This window comes from Melanerpes formicivorus, unplaced genomic scaffold, assembly GCF_026170545.1.
Source record: "Melanerpes formicivorus ecotype bairdi unplaced genomic scaffold, bMelFor1.0.p_v2 SCAF_70, whole genome shotgun sequence".
NCBI lineage: Eukaryota > Metazoa > Chordata > Aves > Piciformes > Picidae > Melanerpes > Melanerpes formicivorus.
In genome coordinates this window covers 1,624,365-1,641,560 of record NW_027142422.1, presented here as the reverse complement: position 1 = coordinate 1,641,560, position 17,196 = coordinate 1,624,365, and the positions used below count along the sequence as shown (strand labels likewise).

The following is a 17,196-nucleotide window of genomic DNA, read 5'->3' as shown; positions in this document are numbered from 1 at the left end:
CATTTCATAGTATTTTCTCTTGACATTGTAAATCTTATTATGCAAAGTCCAAGCAGTGATGTTTATTTTTTTACCACTTACACAAGCTGGTTCTGCCCACACTTACTTGAAGAATAAGTGTCTGAAAGTGAACTTCAGCTCTTTCAAAGTGCATGGTCCATGGGGTCCTGGGTTTCTGTTACAGAGTATCACACTGCTTTACTGTGCAACAAATGAGCTGCAGTTGGACAACTTACTCTCAAACTAGAGAATCATGAGAACAGTTTTACCTTTTGTATGCTGAGAAGGCTTATGGTTAATTATTGGCAATGCAGTCAGCAATGGATTCTGAGGGGGGGGAATCAATCTAATACTGTGATTGTAGGTCTTCAAATCTTTGAGTGTTGTCAGACTGTTGTAAGCAACTTAATTGGTAACCTGGACAAATTATGCAGTCTTCACTTGCGGAGGTGCCAAAAGACATGCATGTTACCAGTGGGTCCTCCCCTGGCACAGGACACAGTAGGAAGTACTTTCCCACTTTCAGTTACTTCACATTTCACAGGAGGAAAAAGAGATTTTGCACAATGTCTGAAGAAAACATGAACTTGTGTAATCCATAAACCAGTGACTCCCTGTGCATCTGAAAATTAAACTATAATTCTGAAGTCCTGGACTACTGAGCTCCCCTGCATTTACACCCCATCTTTTGAAGGGAAGTAATATACTTTGCTTGCCACATTTCACAGTAACACCAAGGTTGGAAGAGACCTCAAAGATCATTGGGTCTAACCTGTCACCACAGACCTCAGGACTAGACCATGGCACCAAGTGCCACGTCCAACTCCCTCTTGAACACCTCCAGGGATGGTGACTCCACCACCTCCCTGGGCAGCACATTCCAATGACAAATGACTCTCTCTGGGAAGAACTTTCTCCTCACCTCGAGCCTAAGCTTCCCCTGGCACAGCTTGAGACTGTGTCCTCTTGTTCTGGTGCTGGTTGCTTGACAGAAGACATCAACTCCCTCCTGGCTACAACCACCCTTCAGGTAGTTGTAGAGAGCAATGAAGTCTCCCCTCCTCTTCTCCAGGCTACTTCTTAGGTTTATAAAAGAAAACAAGGCAGAAAAGCACTCTGTGTTTCTGTTAGTGCCCAGCTGAAGTTGCAGTTTCATTCTGTGTGGAACTGAAACTCATGTGCTCTTGGCTGGGTGACAATGCACTCCTGATATGAGAAAATTAAGATTAGCCTAGTCCAAAAGAGAAGGCCAAGTGTTGGTGCAGCTACTGACATTTCCAGAGTTTGTAGGTATAGCCTCCAAGGCAGATCTCCAAAGAAACTGACCACCTGCTGAAATTACAGGCTTGGGTAGTTGGGCACTGTTGGACACTCCTTACGACCACAGCAAGTGAGCGTTAAGTATCTTGTGTTTAAGTGATGTTCCAGTGTCTCATACCAGGAACCTGGTTAGTGCTTGAAGAAATGAACTTTCACTATCCGACTTGTGACGAGTTACTCTCTTGGGCACAGTTTCACAACTAATTAAGCACATTGGCTGTACAATAAAGTGAATAACTATAAATGAGTGGAAACTAACTTTTGTTCCTGCTGATATGCAGGCTGTGAAATATTCAGAGTGGAATAGCTGTTTCAGGGTGTTTGCAATGAAGACTTTCCTCATACCAGAAATGCACTGAATGGCCTTGTAGAACGCAGCAGGATTTTAGTGAGTCATCTGGATTAGTTTCCCACACAGTTTGGACTTTTGTGTATGCTGTTTCCTCTGCACTTACAACTATACTTTTCCTCCTGGTTTATTTGTTTCCCTCCCCTGAAGTCCCATTTACTTAATAAACATTTCTTCCACAAGGTATTCAGCTGAAGATATTTGTCCCAATTCTTGAAGGTATTTGCAAGAGAAATGAGCTCCAAATCATAATAATAAATACTGAATTTCAAAGTGTAAAGTATTGCCAGTATCAATTACCAATTTCCGTTGCTCTGTTTGTGCTGCTTACACTGAAAAGGGGGGGGGGGGAAGGGGGAGAGAGGAAGAAGGAACTTAAGCTTCTGTAAACCTTAGTTGTCTGAAGTAAATGTTACCCTTATGTAATGCACTTGTCACCTAGATGATTGGTCTTATGCTCTGTCACCAAGTGTTTTGCAAGTGGGAACCCTTTGGGGTTACCAAAGACTTGGATCTGCTTGCAATAGCTTTTGTTAGAGTCCTTTATAGTATGACACTGCAGATAGGTAAAATCTATGGTTTGAAATGAAAGCCATATTCAAAAGTAGCAAAGAGAGCAAATTGCACTGCAGGACACCAAGAGGAAAAAAACCCCAAACCCAAGCAACCAATCAAAACACATAAAACCGAATAAAAACATATCGCTTTTGTCACAACAGCGCCTGGAGGTGTGAGGAATGGGAGCATTTGTTTAAAACCAGAGTACTCATTTTTATGAAGAGTAGAGGAGTAAATGAGATGCTGTTGCTTTAATTTTAAGTACATATGTTTGAGGAAGTAGGTTAGAGCAGTTGTTTCACATTCGATTATTTCTCAAGCTGCAGTCCAGCTGAAGAGTAGTGATGGAGTAGTGATTACTGCTGCTGTCCTGAGTGAGTTGTGCCATGTTCTATTCTTCTCCACACCTCAGCTGAACCAGTGAGGACCCTTTTATGCTGTTCTCTTTTGCTCTGATTTACAGTCTCCTCCAATGACTAATCTGCCAGACCTGGAAGGAGACAGGAAATGGTAAGTTAGACTTGCATTTTAAACTTACTTGCAGACATCTTTGGCTGGAACTGCTGTGAAATACTCTCAAGAACATAATGTAACTGTATGCTTTCTAAATGTTAACAATCTGCTATTCTAGTTAGAATCTGCAATACTTGATGGTAAGAAAGGAAAGTATCTACAAGTGTAATACCAACTGGCTAACATTTAGTTGTACTATCATGCTACAATTCTGTACAATTATGTCTTCTCTAACTGATACCACTTCTGAGGTGTCCTTCTTTCTCTACTCTTTTCCCTGTCACCTCATAAAATACATATGGAACACATACAGAAAAGCTTTTGCAGAAACACCTAGCTGGATTGTTGCTGAATTTTTGAAGCATACCCTAAATGGTTAGGGGTTTGTGCACGTGCTAGTTAATATCACCAGGTTGGTTCTCCTTACACTTCTTACTAAGTGAAGCATAGATCACAGAGAAAAGGACAATTCCTATTCATACTTCTAGCCTGTACTTTGAAGCTGGCTTCTTGTTGCAAAGATGTTGCATAAGTCAGCTTTGCTTGTTCTAATTAAATCAGTCCTCTTGCATTTATTTTCTGGTACTGTAACAGACACAATGTTTTACACATGCAAATAGGCACAGCACCAGAATGTCACAGTTTACAGTTAAAATAGCTAATGTGTCAAAAAGGTATCAGCAAACAGAAGGATATACAAAGCGATGAGGCACAAAGATGGCTCTACAAGAACACTTAGGTGTCTAAAAATACTGCACTAGGTGCGAGCTCAAGGCTGAGCACTGTGAATCTCTCAGGCATTTTTGGACTTCTTAGGAAACCTACAAACGTATTTATGAATATTTTTACGGCCCAGATTTGTTGCACCTAATTTTAGGCACCTAAACGTGCAGTGTCAATCTCTGGTGCATAGGCAGGAGAGCTCCACCCACATTCAGATCAGAGTGGACCCTGCAGCAGAAGGGCCTCTCACTTCTCTCCCCTGCTGTCTTGTAAATCTCTGTGCAGCCCAGGTTGATGGCAACGAATTAGGGAACCTGGATAAGTACCTGAAATTAGTTGCCTGAGTATGAGTTGCTGAGTATGAGTTCACCTAGAAAATTTGTGGCAATCTAGACTGGAATCTCACCTTGCCCCAGTCCTGCTCCAGTGCTTGGACAGAAGGTTTTCATTTGGTTTAGCAAATCTTTAAAAGTTTATTCTAATTAATTTATTATTTTTTTCAAGAGCAGCAAATCTGTGGTTTGACCTCAGTTTGCAGAAGAGGCTTTCCTTCCTTCTTATAAAGGAAGGTGGCCTGCTGGAGTTTGATCTGCAGCAGTTGTCAGTATTTCTTTCCCATGGTGGCTGCAAGTGCCTTGTCCATGGCTGTTGAAGGTCAGCACTTCACGTCCTGGCTTACATCAATTGAAGTTGTAACTGGCATCCGGTTAGCCACATTTGGCCTGAGCCACTAGGCGGTTGGTGTGATATCCTCTGAGCTGTTCTCATTGCACTAAACTAATACCTCCCTGCTTCCTTATTTTTAGGCACCTTGTGGAAAGATGTCAAATGGATTGCCATTTGTCTTGCTCTTCCTATTTCCTGTGCTGCTGTCAGGATCTTGGTTTCCCAAAAGCTTACCTTGTGATGTCAAAGCCTCTGAAGGTACGGTGATAGTGGACTGCACCGATCGGCGCCTCACCGACGTCCCCAGAGGGATCCCTAAAACCGCTACCAACCTTACCCTGAGTATTAACCATATCCCCCATATTTATCCAACATCTTTTGCTCATCTCGTCAACCTCGTGGAGATTGACTTCAGATGCAACTGTGTGCCTGTCAGAATGGGGCCCAAGGATAGGGTGTGCGCCAGCAGACTAGAGATTGAGAGTGGCAGTTTTGCATCCTTGACCAGGCTGAAGTCATTGTATTTGGATGGAAACCAGCTGCTGGCAATACCCCGGGGTCTTCCTACTACTTTGAGTCTGCTGAGCCTGGAAGCCAACACTATCTTTTCTATTAAAAAATCCAATTTCTCAGAGCTAACAAACTTAGAGGTGTTGTACCTGGGGCAGAACTGCTACTACCGTAATCCTTGCAATGTTTCATTTGAAATTGAAAACACAACCTTTCTGGAGCTGAAAAGATTAACAGTTCTGTCCCTGAAGTCTAACAACCTAACTCATATTCCACCCAATTTACCCTCTACTTTAAAGGAACTGTATATTTACAATAACATGATTCAGGTGATTCAAGAACAGGATTTAAGTGCCCTTTACAACCTAGAAATTCTTGATCTAAGTGGCAATTGCCCACGTTGCTATAATGCCCCATATCCTTGTGTTCCTTGCCCCAAGAGCACAATTGAGATACACTCAAAGGCTTTTGATTCATTGAAAAACTTAAGAACTTTGCGACTGCACAGCAACTCTCTTCAGAGCATACCCAGCAGCTGGTTTAAAACTACCAGGAATCTCAAAACCCTTGACCTCTCCCAAAACTTCCTCTTGAAGGAGATTGGAGATGCTCAGTTTTTGAAGTTTATTCCCAGCCTTGTAGACCTTGATCTGTCCTTTAATTTTGAAGTGAAGATGTATTCTCCTTCCTTGAATCTGTCTAAGACATTTTCTTCCCTCACTAGTCTGGAAACTCTGAGGGTCAGGGGTTATGTCTTTAAAGAACTGAGAGAAGAAAATCTGGATCCGCTGCTCAGTCTGAGAAATCTAACAGTGTTGGATCTTGGGACTAATTTTATTAAAGTCGCTGACCTAAGAGTGTTCAGGAAATTTCCATCTCTTAAACTCATAGACCTCTCAGTGAATAAAATTTCTCCTTCTTCAGGTGAAAACAGCTTTTATGGCTTTTGCTCTAGTCCTAGCGTCTCAGTAGAGCAGTACAACAGGCAACTGTTACAAGAGATGCATTATTTCACTTATGACGTGTATGGGCGAAGCTGCAGGTCCAAAGACAAAGAGGCTGCTTCCTACCAATCTCCAGTTAAGCAAGACTGCCTGAGCTATGGAGAGACGCTGGATTTAAGCAGAAACAACATATTCTTTATTAACCCCTCAGACTTCCGCAATCTTAGCTCCGTCAGGTGTCTCAACTTGTCAGATAATGCCATAAGTCAGACCTTAAATGGAAGTGAATTCTCCTACCTGTCTGGCTTGAAATACCTGGATTTTTCTAACAACAGGGTTGATTTGCTCTACTCAACTGCTTTCCAAGAGCTAAAGCTTTTAGAAATTCTAGACCTGAGCTATAACAAACATTATTTCCTAGCAGAAGGTGTCACTCATGTGCTCAGTTTCATGAAAAACTTGGCCCACCTGAAGAAGCTGATGATGAATGAGAATGCGATTTCTACTTCTTCTAGCACTGGAATGGAAAGTCAGTCTCTCCAGATTTTAGAATTCAGAGGAAACCGTTTGGATGTTTTATGGAGGGATGGGAATGCTATCTACTTGTCATTCTTCAAGAACCTGACCAGCCTGAAGCAACTGGATATCTCCTTCAACTCGCTTAGTTTTTTACCTCACGGAGTTTTTGAATCTATGCCTCCAGAACTCAAGATCCTGAACCTCACCAACAACAACATGAAGAGTTTCAACTGGGGAGGCCTCCAGCATCTAAAGAAATTAGAAACTCTGGACCTCAGCAATAACCTTCTGACCACTGTTCCCCGGCAACTCTCTAATTGCTCTTCGACACTCCAGAACCTGATGCTCAGAAACAATCGCATTCAAGAACTAACCAAACATTTTCTCAGAGGGGCTTTTAAACTGAAGTACTTGGATCTCAGCTCAAACAACATCCAAATAATTAAGAAATCTAGCTTCCCTGAAAATGTCATCAGCAACCTCAGGATGCTGCTTTTGCACAACAATCCTTTCAAGTGCAACTGTGACGCCGTGTGGTTTGTTTGGTGGATCAACCAGACTCAAGTGACCATTCCTCTGCTGGCCACAGATGTGACCTGTGCGGGCCCAGGGGCACACAAAGGAAAGAGCCTTGTTTTGTTGGATCTGTACACCTGTGAGCTAGACACCTCATATTTGATCATGTATGCTCTGTCAGCTTCTACTGTCCTAGGCATTATGGTCCTTGCAGTGACAAGCCATCTTTATTTCTGGGACGTGTGGTATAGTTATCATTACTGTGCTGCCAAGCTGAAGGGCTATCAACGTTTCTCTTCGCCAGATGCTTGCTATGATGCTTTTGTGGCCTATGACAATGAAGACCCAGCTGTGAATGAGTGGGTGATGACAGAACTGGTTGAAAGGCTGGAAGATCAAAAAGCCAGACAGTTCAATTTATGCTTGGAAGAAAGGGACTGGCTCCCAGGACAGCCAGTCTTTGACAACCTCTCCCACAGCATTCAGCTGAGCAAAAAGACCATATTTGTGCTGACCAACAAGTATATTAAAAGTGGCAGCTTCAAGACAACATTTTACATGGCCCACCAGCGGCTTCTAGATGAGAAAATGGATGTTGTTATCTTGATATTTCTTGAGAAGGTTTTGCAGAAGTCCCGGTATGTCCGGCTGAGGAAAAGGCTGTGCAGAAGTTCTGTGCTGGAGTGGCCAACTAACCCTCGCTCTCAGCCCTACTTCTGGCAGTGCCTGAAAAATGCAATAGCTACGAGCAACACTCTGGCTTACAATAAGCTACTCCAAGAAACTGTTTAGCTCTACACTTCGATGCAAAAAATCCTAAACTTCATTTGGAGAAACTGTGGAAGCATGGAGGATCCCTGGAGGTGTTCAAGAGGGGATTGGATGTGGCACTTGGTGCCATGGGTTAGTCATGAGGTCTGTGGTGACAGGTTGGACTTGATGATCTTTGAGGTCTCTTCCAACCTTGCTGGTTCTGTGATAAATGTAACTGTGGTATCATGCCCCAAAATGAAATGCACAATTAGCCCCAAAGCTGATTGTTCACTTGTTTTGCTGTGACAACACTGAACAGAAACTGCTGCCAGCACAGCTGTTTAGCTGACATACACCTTGCTTGGTGTTGCTAGCTGCATAGCAAGACAAGATGCACTACCCACTGGAAGTCCATGGTTTAGAACAGAATCTCCACTTCCAGCTTTTAGTTCACTGGAGGCCTCCAGCACCTCCTGTGGGGGGGTCAGGTGTAGTGCATAAGTCACTGGTTGGGCTTACTCTGGTACACAGACTGCTGGGAGGAGTCTGGCCGGGCCTCAAGTTGCTGCTGTTCAGATCACTCTCCAAGTAAAAGTGATTTTAATAGGAAACCGTAGTTTCTGTATTTGGTGTATTTATGGAAAACAAAACAATGCAAAAAAGATTCCCCACATATCTGCCTCAGAAAATACCCTGAGCACAGCTCAAGCTTTGATTTTAGGAGCAGGGGAAAACTGAGCACTGTGTCCAGTGCTGGGCGCCTTGGGTTAGGAAAGATGTTGAATTGCTGGAATGTGTCCAGAGAAGGGCAACAAAGCTGGGGAGGGTTTTGGATGAGGGCTGAGGGAGCTGGGGTTGCTTAGCCTGGAGAAGAGGAGGCTCAGAGGAAACCTTATTGCTGTCTACAGCTACCTGAAGGGAGGTTGTAGCCAGGTGGGGGGTGGTCTCTTCTCCCAAGCAACCAGCACCAGAACAAGAGGACTGGACAAGAGGACACAGTCTCAAGCTGTCACAGGGGAGGTTTAGGCTGGATGTTAGGAAGAAGTTCTTCACAGAGAGATTTGCCATTGGAATGTGCCCAGGGAGGTGGTGGAATCACCATCACTGGAGGTGTTTAAGAAGAGACTGGACGAGGCACTGGGTGCCATGGTTTAGTTCATTAGATGGTGCTGGGTGACAGGTCGGACTTGATGCTCTCGAAGGTCTTTTCCAGCATGGTTAATTCTGTTCTATTCTGTTCTATAAGAACAATTAACTTTCATTTTGGAGCCTGCCATTTCTGCCTGACTGGGTCACAGCCCTGATCACTGGGGAAAGGAAGTTCTGGTGGGACTGTGGTCAGGGGCTTTTAGAGGCATGGTATGGGAACTCGCTGTTGCATTGTCAAGAATCTCATAAGTCTGACAAATGTCATGACAATGACTCTAGCATGTGCATGTGCTAAAGTGGGAATGTATGCTAGAAGCAAATTAAGACAGACTTGCAGGTTGTGTGTCAGAATGAGTTAAAGGGAGTTCCTGTGCATGGAGCTGCCGTGTGAGAGTGAGGAGGAAGCAGAACAGCAGATAGACTGAGGGCAAGGCAAAAGGCAGATTGTGAAAATGAAGTAAAAGAAAGAGGAATTGAGAAGAAACAAAGGAAGGAAGGTAAAAAGAAGAGAAACTGGAAGAAGTGTAAAGAATGGGGGAAACCCATTAATAAGCTTTTACTGCTGATTTCCAAGTAATCACCTTTCACTTGCCTCCTTGGCTTCTGGCTGATCTGGTTCCTCCCTGAGGACTTAGGGCTTCCCTTCAGTATTCAGCTGTCAGCTTTAGGAGCTCAGATTTCCTGTTTCCACCAAACATGTTTTACAAACTCTTGTGTCTCAACTGGGATGGTGTTAGCAGATTCAGCCAGGGCTTGTGCCTGAGGACACGCTGAAGTGACACACTTGTCTCTGCCTGTGCAGACATTCTCCAGAACACAACAGTCATTCAGAGTGCAAAGAGTGTAAGATCAAGTCACACAAGGAAAGCACTGCTTCTCTAGCTGTGCTGTGGTGCTCCAGAGCAGCCTCAAGCCCTCCTCAACCTCCTTGTTTCCCAGTAAGGTGTCAGTCTGATGCGAATGAGTTCATGTCTCAAATGTTGTGTGAGGCAGTAGCCTTGCAGTTAGGACAAATGTGCTTTGCAGTTAAGAGAAGGAACAAAATACACCAGTTCAGGAGAGCTTGGAATAAATTGGAGGATGTATAGCCTCCCCCTCCAACCCCCCCAGGCTGCATACGTTCCACCAAGGTAAGGAAGTTTGGTGAATACTGTGAAAAGCTTATAAAATGCATGGTCTCTGTGTCCCCTGACTCAATTGGTAGAAAGGGTTAATGCTGCCCTTCCTCCTTCACACATGTGCACAGTCATAGGCACTGCCTTCAAGCGCTCACCATGCAAATGAAGGGGTAATTCCTGGAGCAACAAAATACCACCCCTCTTGGCAAGGAACAAAAGGGACTTGGACATGCTGGCAGTTACACACCCACCACCAAGGAAGGGACAAGGTGAGACACTGCTGCAACCCTGGGCGGTGATCCAGATCTTTACCTATTCTGCCTCTTTCTCCTCCCTCCGCCCCCTTTATTTTTAAGCACACACACATACATAAATTTAGACAGGCAGTTAACTAAATCTCTTTTCATAAGGACCTATGGTGTAGGTCTCCTTAATTCAACCCAAGCAAGTCATTGAATCTGAAACACTCCCTTTTCGTTCCTCCCTCTTGGGTTGAGCAGGAAGTGACAGCAGGTTCCTCTCCCACAGCAGCTGCTGGGACACCAGTAAAGCTCTGAGCTGGGAATGGTTGTGATGTTAAGACATTCTAAAAAAGGGAAGAAACACTGCTTAGAAACATAAATGTTTGGGCCCACACCCAGCACAGCCTTATCAAACACAGCATTTCAACTGAAGCCTTTTGTAATGGCAGTCTGTGCATGGCATGGGCTTGACCTCTGCTTGCTGTGGTCTCTGTTTCAGGAGAGTACACCTTCTCCTCTCAGCCAAACTAAGCAGTTACTCCCTTTAAAAGTTAGGCTTCAGAGGGAGCTATCTTGTTAGTATGTACAGAGAGGGAGACACAGTGGCTAGGATGTTTTAAGCACCACCAATACCTGACACATTTAAACTTTTCTGATAACGGAGTGTTATATATCCCTCTGAGAGCTTCGGCAAATCTGCCAAGGAGCTTAAGTGAACTGTATTTCAATAAAAACTGAGTATAGATTCTCATCTGGGAAAGTCTTAGCTATCTCAGATCCATGGAGCTGCTTGATTTAAGTCAGAATTGACTACAGGTAGCTGTGCAGTTAAAGACTGCTATATAACCACAGCTGCTTCACACTGAGTCTGAGACACAGCATAATTGCTAACATTTCTGCTGGGTTGACTGATGGAGTTGCAGTCCACTATATCTAAAGTTGATTTGTAACCAACTTCAAGCCTTAAACAAGAAAATATTCCTACTGGAAAATATACACATTCCCTTAAATCAAAATGGAACTGTTTCCATTGCTCCTGTTCACTCCAGAAAACCCAAATCCCTGTCTTGTATTGTCTGCATGAATTTAGTCAACCAAGCACGCACACTATGACACCCAAGGGGCTGTGGTGACCTACCAGGAAAGCACTGAGCTTTGATCTAGGCTGGAGGAAAGGGGGGTGAAGTGGATCCTCTTTTGCTCAGATAGAAGAGCCTGGGAGCTGGGTATGGCTACAGCAAGCAGCTCTGCTCAGCAGGTCAAAGGCGGCAGAAAGGAAGTGTTTGCACTCACAAGAAACATGCAAAAGGTGCTACGGCCATATGGCAGCTGCCAGAGGGCAGGAGGGAATTATTAAACACCTTTAATTGGATACTTCCAGTCCTGCAGACTGCTATTAAAAACCCAACCAACCAATGCAGAAATGTCATAGTTTTCCATTTTGCTAAGTTTCCTGACACGTGCCTGTTGCTTTACACAGCATAGTCACTTGCTACCATCTTACCTTGTTCCACTACCTACTTTAGGAGAAGGCTTATCCTTTGGAAGTCCTATTTTGTCTCCCCTTGAAGATGGACTCATGAAAAAGTCAGATGTCAACAGCTGTCTTTTACCAAAGGAAGCCTACATCAACAGTACAATTTCTCTCTTGTGTGAGCACCTAAGTCTAGCTGCTAAGTGTCTTCACTGTTGCTAAATATCTGTAATGTAAGACTTCAGCCAAGCCAACTACGAAGAGCCTTGTGGTGAGCACATGTGCTGTTTGACCAATACTTCTGGGGTGAGGCAGGCTTGCTGCTTGTGGGCTGGCCATCTGTCCAGGTTTTCTGGCAGGAAATCTGATTTTCCTTTGAGCTGTTGGGCAGTTGTGACATGCATGCTCTATGTGTGTGCTATAGCTTTCACTGCTTGCCCTATGCCACTTCATATGTGCATTTGAGACTGAGTGGTAGGAATAGTGCACATCCAGAATACACACGTGGCTGTAGGAAATCTTTGGTGTCCATATATTTAAAAATAAGGATGCAGACCAAGGAGAACAAACCTGAATGGCTGATAAACTTATTTCCTTCCAGTAGTGAGTTCCCTTCCCCACTAGCAGACTTCCCTGCACTGCGCTGGGACATGCCCACAAAGAGCAGTTCTCCGTTCCTGAGGTCCATGCTTCTGCAGCCAGTTCCTCTCTGCTGTCTGTAAGAAGAGATGATGCTGGAAATAGCTCTTCAGTCAGACTAGTTACACTGTGCATAAGATCTCATAGTACCAAGCTTGGGATAAATGCTGAGTCTTTTAAATTAACAATTATCTCTTTGCCACTGCAGACCAACCGGGTGACACTCTGCTTGCTTTCAATTTGTCTGCCTTCTCCCCTCCCCTGCACTACAGAATTGTAAAGTAACAGTTTCCTGTTTCGTAGCTCTTGACTCCATCTTCCTTTTAATTGCAGACTCACATAAAGGTTTGGGTTGGAAGAGACCTTCAAAGGTCACCTAGTCCAACCCCTGCTGCTGCAGGCAGGCACAGCTTCCATTGGGTCACATTGCTCAAAGTCCCTATCCAGCTTGGCCTCCAGCACTTCCAGAGAGGTGACACCCACAGCTTTCTCTGGGCAAATGTTCCAGTACCTCACCACTCTCACATTAGATAAGAGGAAGAAATTCTTTATCCAGTCTAATTATGAAATATCTAATTTGATGTAATAATCATATATATTAGTAAGGCTAATTAGCTAATCTCTAATTGTCTAATCTTCCTCTTTAAATTCAGGCAGAATACAGTTCTGTACTCTTCAAAAAATCTTGTTCCCTTATTTATTCTGCATGTAGCTTGGTACTGTCATGTTTTAATTGATGCATTTGGGTTGATGCCTAGGACAGCTAGAGAAGGAGATTTTGACATAACTGCTTCACATTAGACACCTTGATTTATTGGACAAGATTTTTCTGAAGACAAACTTTATTTGACAGAGATGCAGGAATCAGCATGGTTTCCATGGCCATGTTTACTGCAGGAGCATGGGATAGTTTTTCAGTCAGCCTACTCCAGGTAGTGAGGCTTCACCACCTTGGTTTAGATAATTGTCTTAATTCTTTTTTGTTTTACATAGTGATAGGAACAGAACAATTTCATTGGGAACAGAACGATTTCATTAGGAACAGAACAATTTCATTAGGAACAGAACAATTTCATTAAGGCTTAAAAGTAATCATTTTCTTTGTGGATTGAAGAGACACTGTCAAAATCAGGAGGACCAGTATTCACTTTCCCCTGTACTCCTGCTCACATTTCCATCATTCATTCATTTTTTTCAGTGCCATGATGGAACAACTCAAGTCACAGGCATAGACAGCAAGGGCATGTGCAACGTTACTCTAAACTGAAGTCAGTGCTAATTTCTCTCTGACTACAACGGCTTTGAAGTAGGTCCTGAGGAGCAGCTTTATGAATGTAGGTGCCAGCATTTTTGTAAATCCCACTGGATAGCCAGCTGCATATTTAGACAGCTGAAGAGCAGTGAACTTTTGCACTATCAGATACTCCTGTCTCTGACAAGGTCAGGTGCATCTGCGACTGTGGTCTGTTCCATCTTCTGGAAGCTTTATTTAAAGTGATTATGTGAAGTCAGTAACCTCTTACCTGAAAGCCACCAGGTAAATGGTAGTCTCCAACCACCCAGCACTGATTTCTTCAGGAAAGTCAAAGGTAGCTCAGGCATTCTGAACTCCTTGGAAATAGAGGTTTTGAGTATAGTCCCAAGGAGCTAGGAGTCTCTGCATGCATGAGTACATGGTGAGGCATGGGGGAGCTGAGCAGTGTGACTGCCCATAGGAGAAACCTGGGAAGGTAGTAAGGGCAGCATTGTAGGATGGAAAAGGACCCAGTAAGAGTCTTTGCAGGTCCTGGCCAAGAGGATGCTTGTGCTGAGAAAAGGGAAAATATCTACAGTGGCTGAGATCATCTTTGCTATGGCTGCTCGAAATCTGCAGTTTAAATTTAAAGGCATAGCCTAAAGCTGCCACAGTGAGCAAATCCAGAGCTGCAGGCAAATAAGGAAGGCTGGTGACCTCCAGCAGATCCCCAGACCTGGAGGGGGAAGGTATATGATACACTATGGAGCATGCTCAGCAGGTCCATTTCTGGAGGCCATTTTCTCCTGGCTGATTGATATCTCTGTTTTTGTGGGGAAGTACAGTCCGTTAAGGCTTTCATCTGTGCTTGTAATTTAGCAAGCTTGTCATGACAGCATCATTTGAATATTGTAGTATTTTGGTGCAGTGCTCTTCTGATTTGCCATGCCTATTTCATACAATTCCAGTCTTTTTTTTTTTTCAAACAAAGTCAGTGTCTGACAAAGGGATTTTGAATGAATAAGTCTGTGCTTGACAGGCAAGTTTGATTAACCTCTTTGTGAAAGTTCCCATTTACCTTAACTGTTCAAGCAGAACCTTGGCATAAAACTCTGATGAGGTTCATGATTTTTGTTGGCATGCAATAGACCTTCAAGGTGTTCCAGGGTGAATTGCACTGGCAGCTGTCAGATGCTTCCATAAGCCCAGACAAATTTCAGTCTCTAAATGCTTTCTGAAATCTGCTGCTAACTGAGCTACGCTCCACAATTTCTGGATTAAAACTTGCTGTCATTTTTTTCTTGATTTAAAACCTACCCTGTTTAAGGGCATGTTGATAAGGCACTGGTTGGATCACCTTTTCAAGTTTGCTCCCTTAGTTCATGCCCATGAAACCCATGATCATGTATAAACTGCAGGTATGGGTCACACAAAATCACAGACGTTTCCTGCTTGAGTTTGGCACATACCTTTCCCAACCCAAACGATGAGTACTTGTTGATATAGGGATGTGGTGGGTTGAAGTTTCCCCCCCCAGCATTAGCTTTGCCAGACCACCTCAGTTAGAAGCAAATGAGCTATATTTACAAGCAAGAACTACACTCTACAATGGGATGCAATGAATATGTACACAATATACAGGATTTACAACATTTACAGATATTTATATTAATAAACAGCACAAGGACCAGGGGAAGCTACTAGCTTCTCCTCCCCTGCCTCCCTTACCCCCCTGTACAAAAGGGACAAGAGAAAGGAGCAGAGAAGTTAGACTTAGCCAAAGCCAGCCAATAAGCAGGTTATCTCTCCTGAGTGAAGCAAAACAGCCAGAGATCAGAAGAGGAGAGAAAAGGGAAGAGTTGTTATGGTCCAGCTCCTCTTATTCTAGAGACTTATCCAATGAATTTGTTTAGAATAATCTTTTGTTTTCCTTATTACACCCAGTAGTCGGTGAACACATTGTGACCATTTTGAAATGAACCATCCTAATTGCTCACCTTGAAACACAACGGGACAGTAAATGACATCCAAACTCCTATTATACATGTAGATATAAAATCACAGAATGATTTGAGTTGGAAGGGACCTCTAAAGGTCATCTAGTCCAAAGGGACCTTTAAAGGTCATCTAGTCCAACCCCTCTGCAGTAAGCAAGGACATCTTTAAATCAAGTTGCTCAGAGCCCCATCCAACCTGACCTAGGTTGTTTCCAGGGATGGGGCATCTGTCACCTCTGTGGGCAACCTGACCCACTGTTTCACCACAGTCATTGTACAAAAATTCTTCTTATATCTAGTCTAAATCTACCCTTTTTTAGGTTAAAACCATTACACCTTGTCCTCTTTGAAATGTACCAAGATGCTGCAAGAAGGTCTCCCTGGAGCCTTTGCCAATCCAGCTTTGTGATCTTTCCTGATGTTACAATCCATCATGAAGCCATGTCCCACTTGGCCATACTTTGTCAGCAGAACACCAGGTAAAGATGGAAATTATTACTAAAGTCAAGTGTGACTTCCAACTATTCCAGGACAAACACCACAGATGACTTCTGCCTATTCACTGGTGCCTCTGGGCCAACTGATCAGTAGATGACAGTTTCCAGTGTTGTCATTACAATGCACAAATCTTTTGCTCTCCTTTATTCCAAAGACTTCTTTAATGGCAGAGAGATCAAGAGGATGAGTATTTTCATTTGTCAAAGTACATGCAATGCTGCCAGGAATTCGAGACATAAAAGTCTGAGACTGCTCTTAAAACTGATTTGCACTGACACATAGTTTTGTGTCTGTGTTGTTGGAATCAAACTCACAGCTCTGACTGAAGAATCATCGTGCTGCTGGAAGAAAAAACTTTATAAGAATGTGTGCTTTTTGATATTACACAAGATGGGATTGCCTGATGAAGTCTCCCAGGTAATTCACTCGTGGTGGAAAAACAGAACAACTTTCCCATATTTCTTAAAGGTGTATTTTTTTTTAGCCAGCAGTGTACTTTAATCAAATATTCAGTGCTGCCATTGAAGCATAGCACCCTTGATTTATAGATATGTTTCATCTTTGCTTCAGACTGCTCTAAAAAAATCAAATGCTTTTATTAAATATTTTTATATGGTTAGTTGGTTTTGATATTTTTTGCTCCATCCTTACTGCATTTTGCTGCATTCTAGTTGAGGAGCATAATCTTCTCAGGGGTCATACCAACTGAATAGATATCATGACACCCCTTAATCATGATTTCCATGACTGTCTGTCTTTGATGATAGTCCTTTCATCTCTTTGACATCACATTCTTCCCTTTTTTTCTTCTTCTTTGGGAGTTATACATAGAATACACATAGAATAAACCAGGTTGAGTTGTAGCAGTGGTGCCCACAACATCTGAATAAATCCTCTCTCACCATGTGCATCTATTTTTATTGTATAATAATGCTCTTAAAAATTTCCTACTCCCAGCTTTGTCTTTCTTCACAAATATTACTGTAGTTTTGAGGCTGGTACAGCTCTCTTTCCATGATACCTAATCTTCTACACACAAAAAAGGAAATGAACAAAGCTGACCAGGGAAATAAAGGTGTCTGAAAGATGGCACTATGAGCCTGACCTGGCACATTCAGTGAGAGCCATTTGCCTGTCCTCAGCTGGCTTTAGAACGTTGTAAGAGCAATACAAACACATTCCCATACACAAACATATGAAAGTAACAGAAGTCTGCTGAGTCTTTCAGAGGGATGAAAGATTTCCAGCATTTCCATCTTCCATTAGCAATAAATCCTATTTCAGTTAAGTAGTCTCTATAGTCTGTGTTGTTGGCATTTATTGAGGGAGGCATGTCATTTCTCTACAGTAGCAATGAAACTCGAGATGAACTCTGCAATCCTTGTAGTGCAAACACCCTCTATGAATTCAAATTCAATTCCTAGCCTCTCTGTTTAAATTGTATGGAGTAGGAAAAAAACCTGAGGTATACAAA

General features: G+C 43.1%; 1 protein-coding gene across 1 annotated transcript; it reads left to right on the top strand.

Moving 5' to 3' along the window:
* Positions 1-2,514: 2,514 nt before the first annotated feature.
* Positions 2,515-8,497, top strand: TLR7 (toll like receptor 7). Its single transcript, XM_068163123.1, has 2 exons — positions 2,515-2,737; positions 4,270-8,497. The coding sequence occupies exons 1-2, from the start codon at positions 2,735-2,737 to the stop codon at positions 7,408-7,410; spliced, it is 3,144 nt and encodes a 1,047-aa protein (XP_068019224.1). The 5' UTR covers positions 2,515-2,734; the 3' UTR covers positions 7,411-8,497.
* The last annotated feature ends 8,699 nt before the right edge of the window (positions 8,498-17,196 follow it).